General features: G+C 34.9%; 2 protein-coding genes across 3 annotated transcripts; both read right to left on the minus strand.

The window, feature by feature from the left end:
• Positions 1-224: 224 nt before the first annotated feature.
• LOC132054187 (uncharacterized) lies at positions 225-848 on the minus strand. Its single transcript, XM_059446237.1, has one exon. The coding sequence runs from the start codon at positions 846-848 to the stop codon at positions 225-227; it is 624 nt and encodes a 207-aa protein (XP_059302220.1).
• Positions 849-1049: 201 nt separating this feature from the next.
• Positions 1050-8571, minus strand: LOC132053521 (uncharacterized). Of its 2 annotated transcripts, XR_009414140.1 has the most exons (3): positions 7570-8561; positions 5211-5258; positions 1050-2622 (listed from the first exon to the last, which is right to left on the minus strand). XR_009414140.1 is itself a non-coding variant. In XM_059445592.1 (2 exons), exon 2 carries the CDS (start codon positions 2103-2105, stop codon positions 1503-1505), a length of 603 nt encoding a protein of 200 aa, XP_059301575.1. In that variant the 5' UTR covers positions 2106-2622; positions 7570-8571; the 3' UTR covers positions 1050-1502. The 2 variants fall into 2 exon arrangements, 1 of the variants encoding a protein (XP_059301575.1); XM_059445592.1 differs by lacking the exon at positions 5211-5258 and having other exon boundaries at positions 7570-8571.
• Positions 8572-11317: the final 2746 nt, after the last annotated feature.

The raw sequence follows: 11317 nt of genomic DNA on the forward strand, positions 1-11317 counted from the left end.
GCAAATGATTCTATACTTTAGTTTAAATAAAGTGGTTTGAGATATTCTCTACAACACATAAATCTCATTAACTTTTATTGAGTTGTTACCTTACTTTTTAGGTGTACAAGCGTTATAGTGAAAGCACGAAAAAGTAAAATATTTGCAGAAGAGACAGGCTAAATCAAATCATATGACCATTATCAACATCCAAAAGAGATACATATATTTAGTAAATATCACTATTACAATTGTCCCCGACGACTTGTCATGTTTTGAAAACGATCAATGATTGCATTATTTGGTACACTTTCAAATACTTCATCTTCTATATAACAAACTAAACAACCATTAATAAATTCATCACCAATTCTGCTTCGCAAGTCATTTTTGATGTACTTCATTGAAGAAAAAACTCTTTCTACCGTTGTAGTATCCACAGGCAATATCAAGCTTAACTTCACAAGCAAATAAACAAGTCTCCAAGTCTTGTGCAGATTTGTTTCAACTAATGTTTCTGAAAGATCTCGGAGTCCTTTCAAGTTAGAAAATTCACTATCTTCTCTCATAAAGAGAATATAGTTGTCAAGCTCGTAACTGAGATCTTCAAGCTTGGAAACACTAAACTCATCACGATAAAGTGTACCAAGTTTCATAATTTTGTCTTTATCATAATTTGCAAAAGAATTATCCGGACTCAAACTAGCCATACCTAGAAGCAAATCACTATTCATTGCATCAAAACTACTATTAAGCTCCGCAAGTTGCAAATCAATAACAACATTAAAGACTTCTACATGCAAATGATGAGAATATGTGACACTTGAACTCTTGCGCTTTGACTTTCCAATATGATAGTTCTTATCCATTTCAGGAATTAGAATATCATGCTTCACACAGTATGAAGAGACATCTTCAATCAAAGATTCCCATTTTTAGACTCTCTCATCAATTGTAGTTGCCTCTTGGCAAAACCAAAGAGCTTTATAGCATTCACAATATCATGATCTTTTCTTTGCAAAGTCATATTCAAATCATTTGTAATTTCCAAGACTTTCAACATCAATTGCAACATATGGACAAACTCAAAAGATCTTATATCATTCACTAGACATTTTGCCATGGATCTCTCTAGATAAGTTGTATTCTCACTTCCAATTACTTCAAGCACATGAACAATTGATGAGAATAATGCAATAAAATTACACACTATTTTAAAGTGAGATCCCCAACGGGTGTCACCTGGCCTTTGAAGCCCAAGTTCTTTATTTAGTCCACTTCCCGTATGAACTTCACCAAGCACTAGTAATTCCTCTAGTTTTTTTGCTTGATCTTCTCGAAGAATCTCCCTGTGCTTAAAATAACCTCTAACAATATTCAATACATTAGCAACAATATCAAAAAATTGATCTACATCATAGTGCTTCTTTGCAACAGCTACAAGAGTCAATTGCAACTGATGAGCAAAGCAATGTATGCAATAAGCTGAAGGAGTGTCTTCCAGAACTAGAGTTTTAAGACCATTAATTTTTTCCTTGCATGTTACTAGCTGCATCATAACCTTGTCCTCGTATTTGAGATGGACTCAATGAATACTCTAAAAGCAAAGAATAGATAACATCTTTCAATGCTATTGCAGTTGTATCTTGAACATGAACAACACTAAGGAATCGTTCAATAAGTGTGCCTTCTTTGTTGACATATCTAAGAACAAGAGCCATTTGTTCCTTATGAGAAACATCCTTAGATTCATCAACCAATATGCCAAAGTAATCTCCATTTAAATCTTTAACAATTGCTTTCATTGTTTCTTTTGCACAAGCATTCACGATCTCCTTTTGGATACTTGGAGCAATCATCATGTTATTTTGTGGAGCATTTTCTAGTACAACTTTGTTCACTTCATCATGCCTATTTGCATACCATTTTAAAAGTTCTAGAAAATTTCCCCTTTTTGTAGAAGTTTCACCTTCATCGTGGCCCCGGAAAGGCATTCCTTGTTTCAAAAGAAATCTTGTCACATCAACCGAAGCATTCAACCGAACTCGATAATTATTTTTATCTTTCTCATTATGCTTGTCAAAAGAAGTTAGAATCAATTTTTCTTGATTCTTTAAGTCTCTCATCTTCTTGAAACACCGATTGTGAAGACTATTCACATCACCAATATGTCTATTAAGCCTTTCTATACCTTTATTCCAAGCTCTAAAACCACGTTTTGTAAAAGAATCCCCAACTCTTCCATGTTTATTTTTAAACAAGTATCAACATAAACAAAAGCCGGCATCAACTTTAACACTATATTCTAACCATTCAGAATATGAAGTATGAAACCAGTCAGGATTAAATTGATGCATTAGTCCACCAAATTCTTTCTTTGGGAATGTATGATCACGAGGTTGGCATGGTCCTTTTTGAATATAATGTCTCCTTATTCGGTCATGTTCATTATAAGAATATTGTGAGATTTGCTTTCTTTCACCAGGATCAGGTTTAGGAAGATCCAAATCCAACACTTTATCTTTGTCATGCACAACTGGACACGAAGAAGAATTTGGCACAGGAGAGCTTAAACCAGAACTTGAAGGAGTTTGAATAACCTGGTAAAATCTCTTCATTATAGCGCCTCTCGCTAAAAGAATCCTAAAATCACAAAACAAAAATCACTTTACATTGTATATTTTAAATTTAATTTAATTAAACAAATAATTAAATCAAGTATTAGTGGGTGGTGTACTTGAATTCTCTTTTTCCATTTTCTAGTTCTGGTTGTGTGTAACAGCCCAGCCCACTAGTGATATTATCCGTTTTGGGCCTAGGCCCGCACGGCTTTAAAACGCGTCACTAGGAGGTAAGGCATGCTTACTTATATACCCAGCACCTCTCCTGTGTTATGCCGATGTGGGACTTTCCTCCTAAGCTGGGGTGTCACATACACCCCCTCTTATGGACTCAGCGTCCTCGCTGAGGTTTGCCCCACCGCATGGGATTTGCCTAGACTCAGCACTGAGGTTTGCCCCGCCTACCCGGGATTTGCCTAAACTCAGTTGAACTCTAGCCCCCCATCGACAAGGCTGACACAGGAGTGGCTCGCTTCTTTATTTTACGTGAGGGGAAAGCCGGGAATATCAAAAGAGTAGAATTCCCAACAATTTCAGGTACTACATTTAATTCCTTCCATAGCTTCACCTTTGTGATAATTGGTTTATAGTACTTATGGTGATAGTTGATAATTAAATAATGAACTTAGGGTATATTTAAGTTGTTTCCAGAGAAACTAAAACGTGGAAACCTTTTTTATTCTACGTTAATTTTCCCAATTGACAAAATCTGCCAAATTAAGATGATTGAATAGTTGTTGTCAAATATATTTATTTATATATAGGAAGGCGATGTTTCATGAATGAACTAGCATGAGAAGTACAATTAATTCTTTATAGAATAATGCCAAGAATTCTTCTTTGGGGGACAATATGATTATGGGAGACATGACTATACTTATTAGGCTTTGGGAATAGGAATATTTTTTTATAGTGGGCGTACCTTCCTAGATTATATTTCTACTTTGCACGGCTGAATTCATTTGGCAGTAGGAACTATCGTTGAGTGGTATTATAGACTTGGACTTTATAATTTCGTGTGTTAATACATGATGGGTAATTTAGCAAAATCTCTATCATATGTTGCTGAGTATCGTTTTTGAGGTTTTCTTTTTGTGTCAGTAAATAAGGGGTTAGTTGACTACTAGCAGATGTTAACGGATTTTGAATCCGAGGTTATCTATAATAATGGGTTTAGTTTTTTTTTTTTTTTTTTTTGGACTAATTTGGACCCATTATTTACGTTATTAAATAGATTGAGGCTATTGGAGATCGTTTGAAGAGATTTTGGCGTTTCAAGAGAGGTTTGCGTTAGGTTAAAAGGCAAGTGAGGCTTTAACTCTTAGTTTACTTGCTTTTCATAAAAAACATATGGTTTGTGTTGTATGTATGCATTTAAACTATTTAGTTCGTGTGAGTGGGCAAGCATGATCTAAATTGGATAATTTCCAAGTTTCTAAAGTAATGACCGTATGAGTCCTTTAGCGTAATTTTGCTTAAATAGCTACTATTTATATAAATGTAAAGTCTAGAAGTGGTATTGATTGGATGTATGTTCCACTTATCATATCTTCAGAGCGGCATACTTCCACAGGTCCCATTGATGTTCGGTGAGAGATAGATGCTAGAATTTGAAGTGACCCAAGTCAGATGGGGGTAAATAATGCCCTCTCCGAAAGACGGGGTAAGACATAGACAAATACGTACTATGTCCCGTGAGCATACATTCAGATTCAGTGTATTTTATGTATTGCTCGTCCGGGTAAGATGGGGGTAAATAATGCCCTCTTCGGAAGACGGGGTAAGACATAGATAAATACGTATTATGTCCCGTGAGCATAGATTCAGATTTAGAGTATTTCATGTTTTGCTTGTTTATGCTTCATGATTTTAGCTTTAGCTTCAGTTTTTGTATATGTTTAATATACTTGTACTGTGTAATTGCTTTTATGCATTATTAGGGATTTCAAAGACTTGCCCCAGGGATAAGCTGAGAGTGTTGATGATCATGCTGGGTCTTTTAGACTCACGCTTGTTGATGTTGTATGTGTGCAGGTGTAGTTAACGGTGACCAGGTAGCCGATACTTGATTCATTCCAGCTTCGCTCAGTCCAGTTCAGTCGAAGTGAGCCACTATTAGAGCATGGCGGCCTCTTCTTCTTTAGTTGACTTAGTAGTATTCCGAGCTACGTCTCGTACTTTATATTCAGACTAGTAGTTCCATGACTTAGACATTTTATGGGGTTTATGGGCAAGACTCAGTATTTGTATTTCGCTTCCGCACTTTTCTTTATATTATGAGACTTTGCGTGTTATTCATTTTATTCGTTAATTTTCGCATGATTAACTTAGAGGGTTCGCCTTATGAGTAGAAGCTCGAAAGGTGCCCGGTCACGGCCTGAGTGCCAGATTTGGGTCGTGACATTGTGAGATTAACCCAAAAAATATTTGATTAACTTAACCCCAAAAAGCTGCATTCTCAAAAAGAAAAAAATATTATCCCAAATAGAACGCCTAAAAGCTTATAGTGTTGCATATGTTTTCAAAATTTATCCCATAAATGAGCAATATTGCATTACAATAAGGAATGAAAAGACATTAATAATAGATTTTTAGCTTTTAGGAGCATACCAGCAAATCAAAGAAGAGTTTGCTTGAAGCTTATGACTTAGAACCAAGCTGAAAGAAGAGAAGACACATTTGTTTGATTTTTTGATGAAGAGATATAAAATCCAAGAAGCACTGAAGAAAAGCTTTTGATTTGTTGGAACCCTAACTTTCGTACTGATGTTGAAAAGCCTTCTCAAAAGTGAGAAGTTTTTTGTTTCTTTAAATATTGTGTAAATCAAGGAAACAGAAAAAGAACATTCAGATGTTCTTTTATGAGTATTTGTAAAGGAGAAGAAAAGTCTCCTATAAGACAATGAAGTACAAAAAAATGAATAAAAAATATGAAGCGGGTCCTATTAAGGAGAAGAAAAGTCTCCAATAAGACAATGAAGTACAAAAAAAAGGAATAAGGAATAGTATGAAGCGGTTCCCTATTATTTTAAGAGCAGAAACGTGCCTATTTAAGTGGAAAAGGGCAAAATAAGTCCTGCATCAAAGAGGACTGTCAAGTAGATAAAAAAAATGTGGTCAAGGAGAATCGAACTTGGATTTCCAAGCACAGATAAGCCTTCCAGTAAATTGCCCGACCACTGAATCCCCAGCCTCTTTTAGTTTGGGGTTCAACACTCAATATATATCTATATTTCGGATATTTAAAACAGTATATTCACGATTTATGTCGAAAGTTTGGGGTCCAATTGAACCCCACTCTACCACATTACATCCGCCCCTGGGGAAAAGGAACACAAAAGGCATCTTTCCTTGCCTCAGAAGGGATTATTCACCAATTGTCTTGTGTAGCTACCCCTCAACAAAATGAAATTGTTGAGAGAAAGTATAGACATCTTTTGGAGATTGCAAGAGGGCTCATGTTTCAATCAAATGTTCCTAGATGTTATTGGGGAGAGTGTATTCTTACTGCAACACATATCATCAATAGATTACCCTTCAGTTTTCTGAAGGGAAAAACTCCATATGAAGTACTTTTTCAACAACAGCCTAGTTATGATTATTTGAGGAATTTGGGGTTGCCTATGCGATGTTTCTACTTTAACACAAGGGAGAAGCAAATTTGAACATAGGGAAAAGGCTTGTGTATTGTTAGGTTATCCTTTACATAAAAAAGGATATAAAGTATTAGAACTGGAGACTAGAAAGGTTGTTGTGTCTAGGGATGTTAAGTTCTATGAATCATACTATCCTTTTGCTGTTGCTAAACCCTCACACATATCTATTTTTCCTTCTATACTGCCTTCCTTTTCTGATATTAACAATATCCAGTCTCTAGATACACCAGATACACCGTTTCTCTATACTTCACTTTCTTCAAGTCCTATTCATCAATCCTCACCTGAATTACCCTCAATACCTAATATTGATCCTATGCATTTGGATGAACCACTTGCTACTTCTTCACCTCCTGTCATTCCTACACTTGTTCAGCTAGTGGAGAACCCAGAAGAACAGGTAGAATTACTAAGGAACCAACCTATTTGAAGGATTACATTTGTAACAGCATTGTTTTTACTGATCCAAACAAGGCTTGTTTTGCTCAACCTGACCAACCTACTGCATATTCTTTCTCTTCTCTATCTAACAAACACTAATCTGTTCTACATTCTCTTTTTACCCACATTAACCCAACTAATTTCACTCAGGCATCATAACATCCAGGATGGCAAAAGGCTATAGATTCAGAGATTCAGGCCTTACAAGATAATCACACATGGGATGTGATTGAACTACCTCATGGGAAGAAAGCATTACCTTATAAGTGGGTATATAAGGTGAAGCATTTGTCGGATGGGAGTATTGAAAGGCTAAAATCTAGGATTGTAGTGATGGGGATATTCAAAGAATAGATTATAGTAAGACATTTTCACCTGTGGTAAAAATGACCACTATAAGGTGTTTGCTCACTATTGCAGCCAAAAGAGATTGGGATGTATCTCAATTGGATGTCAACAATGCATTTCTGCATGGTGACTTACAAGAGGAGGTGTTTATGAAGTTTCCTCTAGGATTGACACCTCCTAGTTCTAAACATGTTTGTATTCTAAAAAAAGTCCCTATATGGTTTAAAAAAAGCTTCCCGGCAATGGTATGCTCGGCTTGCAGGTGCTCTGAGTTTTAAAGGGTATTCTTCATCCCTAAATGACTACACACTATTTTTTAAGCAAAAGGGAACACTTGTTTCAATTATAGCCATTTATGTTGATGACATATTGTTGACGTGCAATGGTTCTACTGAAATTGAAGACATTAAATGTTTTCTCAATACCGAGTTTAAAGTTAAGAATTTGGGAAACATTTATTATATCCTTGGTATGGAAATTTTGCGAGAAAAATCAGGCTTTATTGTAAGTCAAAGGAAATTTACACTGGATATGTTGGAGGATTTCAATGCATCCCATCTGTCTCCGGTCACTTATCTATTGGATCCCTCTTTGAAACTACTCATCAATCATGGTCCTCTCATGGAAAATCCCATAATTTATTGTCAGTTGGTTGGCAAGTTGAACTATTTGACCAACACTCGCCCAGATCTCTCTTTTGCTATTTGTTGTTTAAGTCAACACATGCAGAATACCTGCTTAGTCCATTTCTCTATTGCTTTGCCGGTTTTGCGTTATTTACACAACGATCCGGGACAAGGGGTCTTGTTGTCTTCAAATCCCTCTTTTTCTTTGCTCACATTGTGCGATGCCGGTTGGGCATCGTGCAAAGACTCTCGAAGATCGGTGAGTGGTTTTTTAATCATCCTCGACGGAGCTCCGATCTAGTGGAAGCCAAAAAAACAGGTCTCAATTTCTTTGTCATCTGGTGAATCAAAATACCGATCCATGCGACGCGTGACGGCTGAGATTACATGGCTAATTTGACTGCTTGCAAACCTTTCAGCTCTGGTCACCCTTCCTATTCCGCTTCACTCAGATAGTCAAGCTGCCATCCATATTGCCCGTGATCTCGTATTTCACGAACGCACAAAGCACGTCAAGTTAGACTGTCAATTTGTGCGTCAGCAATTTCTATCTAGGATAATAACTCTATCTTGCGTTCCATCCAAGAATCAGTTAGCCGATCTATTTACCAAGCCCTTTTCTGGGGTTTCTCACAAGGAAATTCTTGGCAAGTTGGGGGTCATGACAATTCCGTCCACCTTGAGGGTGGATGTTGGAATGAAGAACACAGAAAAACCCTATACTAATTCACCTCATGGTGGTCGAAGAAAGAAGAAAAGAGAAGATGAGATGATGAGGGATGAAGATGATGATGTTCAGACAAGATATGGTCTTAGATATACTCTAGATCTTTCTCTCCAAAGACTAGATGCTTGACACGTGGAATTATCATAGCCACTCATCTGTATATATGGTGGAAACATATACACCGTCGGATGGTCTTCAACAATTATAGATATTTTTGGAGAATCCACTCATGTGAGCAGCACGTGAGAGAATAACATGGTTATATGTTGCTTTCTGTCACCGAATAAACAAATCATTGTAGGACAAGTGTAAATAGTATTTTTATTTCTTTTTATTCTTTTATACAGATATCTCTGTATATATAATTGTACAAAGTTGATGAATGAGATCAGAGAAAATTTTCCAAATTTACAGTCTCTCATTAATTCTTACAAGTGCTTTGAATTTAAACGAGCTGAAGAGGGATGAATTGGCAAGAGAAGGGACGTCCAAATGCCGCATGTGCTCACAGTTGTGCGACTTTAGTTTTTTCTGACCGACTATAAACCCCTAAAGACGTATTTTGGAGGACTACACACAACTTCTGGAGGCAAGGACACACAAGGAGTGGAAGCGACGGGAATTCGACTTAAAGTTTCAAATTTTTCCTTTGTATTAGTCGTTCGTTATGGAATTCTATGCTATGTTGTTAAACAATATTATGAGATTTCTTTTCTAGGGTTTTGATGAAACCTTTTGTAGGATGAATTCTTAATACTTTTTTGATATAATTGAGCCTTTTAATTCTCTAGTTGTTCAACCACATGCTTATCTTAGTTAATTGGAGAGCTCTCAATTAACTGTGACTATTTATTATCTGTTGCTTGAGAGAGAATGCATATTTAGGTAGTAGGTGAACAACATCGTTCGTTAACTATATGAGAAATCAATGATACGGGTTTAAAAGCGAGATTAGATATGACAAAGCTTTGGCATAGTCATAGTGAGATGTGAGAAATTGCTAGCTAGAGCATTTTGAGAGAATATGTCTAGTAAACTATCGTGATTGCTCGAGAGAGAATTGCAGTAAGTAGAGTGCTCACTATTAGTAGAAAAGAAATCGGTGAAATTATAGCTAGCGTAGCGAGAAGGAAGTCGATAATTGGGGAAATCATAATTCTAGGCCTCCTTAATCTTGAAGTCAACCCATTCTCTTTAGTTGATAAGTTAATATTTGTTAGTTAATTAGTTAGAAATAAAAAATCTTAATCTTCCTAATTCAGAAAATGGTTCGAACTTGTTTTCTTAGTGATGTTGAACAATTATAGCAACGATAATTTTCTGTGGCATTTGACTTCGGACTTTTAGACCAGATTATATTTGCAGTGGTGCTTATCTTTTTTAGGACTAGAGTTTGACGTGATCAGTTACAAAGTTCAAAAATTCAAAGATAGCTTGAGAAGATCTACAAATTAAATACAATATGTTGGTGTCAAGTGTCAACCCCTTTATTTGAAGTTTTGAACTATGGTAGGTTTATCACCCTAATCATTTAGTAGTACTTATTGTATAGAGCCTTTCTCAATCATTTGAACAGAGCAATAACATTCTGAAATAATAATAATAATAATAATAATAATAATAATAAGAACAATAAATAATAATAATAATAATAATAATAATAATAATAATAATGTTAATGATTATAATAACAATAATGTGTGTATAACAGCTAGAGTACTAATGCAACATCTAAATGCAACAATTGATTCGAATTAGTTGATGAATGATGAGAATTGAGGGATCAGTTGGCATTCAAAGTATTTAAATTCGTTAATCCCAACTGGATTGCTTTTAGCTGTTAGATACTTAGATGTGTCATAAATGGCCAAAAGTACAAGAATCGGAATCTCTTGAATTTTTTCTAAAAATGCCATGTTAAAAGTAGTAAAAAATTCCTAAAGTTGGCTACTAGTCAATTAGTAACTTTTTTCATCTTCCTTGTTAACAATGTTAGTTATAACAAATAAAAAGAAAATTAGAATTTCAAAAAAAAAAAGAAAAAAGAAAGAAAAGTGAAAAAAAAAAAAAAAAAACTGGATAAATGCGCTAACAGTATGTATTGTCCTACTCTCATTAGCAGTAACCTCTGGTTAGTTAAATAATGAAACTCCAACTAGAGTTGGTAGATTATTGACATAAATAATATAAATACCTGTTTCAATATTTCTGCTTTTCCTTTTTACAATTTCTTAAACTCTCACTAATGTAAATTCATTAAATTATTCGAATTTAATTAATAATGATGCTCTGTTATTAGTTATTACACTAACTTCAAAACATTACTTTAATAGTAACTTTTTTTCTTTTATTTGATACTAACATTTAAATTATCTGATCAATTACTCTCTCAATCCCAATTATACAACAACAACAACAACAACAACAACATATGTGACACATTTTACTTTTTAATCTGTCCTTGAAAGAATGACATATTTATTTATCTATTTAGAAACTATTTAAATTTTGCATTGTAAAATTACTCTTAATTGTTTGGACATACTTCACATATTTCAATGAAAAGACGTATGTAGTTAATATCGATAATTAAAAGAGTGGTATTTAAACAACCTTATGAAGAATTACAATGTAACACTGCATATAAAAGCTCAATATGAACCGGCTATTTAGAAATCTTAAAAATAGCGAAAGCTTGATGCATCGAGCATATATTTAGCTTATGTGTCAAAAAAAATTATTTTTTAAATTTCAGGTCCTGTCAAATAGAGTCTCACAGGAGAGATCCGACAAAGTATCATCATATGAGATGGAGCAACGATAAGGCAAAATATATGATAAGAGGGTCATTTTTTGGAAAAGAATCAAAACGACAAAGTTTGACAGACTGGAGAGAAGTAAGCGGCACATGGTTTACAA

The sequence above is a fragment of the Lycium ferocissimum genome, chromosome 4 (assembly GCF_029784015.1).
Source record: "Lycium ferocissimum isolate CSIRO_LF1 chromosome 4, AGI_CSIRO_Lferr_CH_V1, whole genome shotgun sequence".
NCBI lineage: Eukaryota > Viridiplantae > Streptophyta > Magnoliopsida > Solanales > Solanaceae > Lycium > Lycium ferocissimum.

Excerpts from the sequence above, each read along its gene's own strand:
- LOC132054187 (XM_059446237.1), bottom strand. The coding sequence starts at position 848 with ATGGATAAGAACTATCATATTGGAAAGTCAAAGCGCAAGAGTTCAAGT.
- LOC132053521 (XM_059445592.1), bottom strand. The coding sequence starts at position 2,105 with ATGAGAGACTTAAAGAATCAAGAAAAATTGATTCTAACTTCTTTTGAC.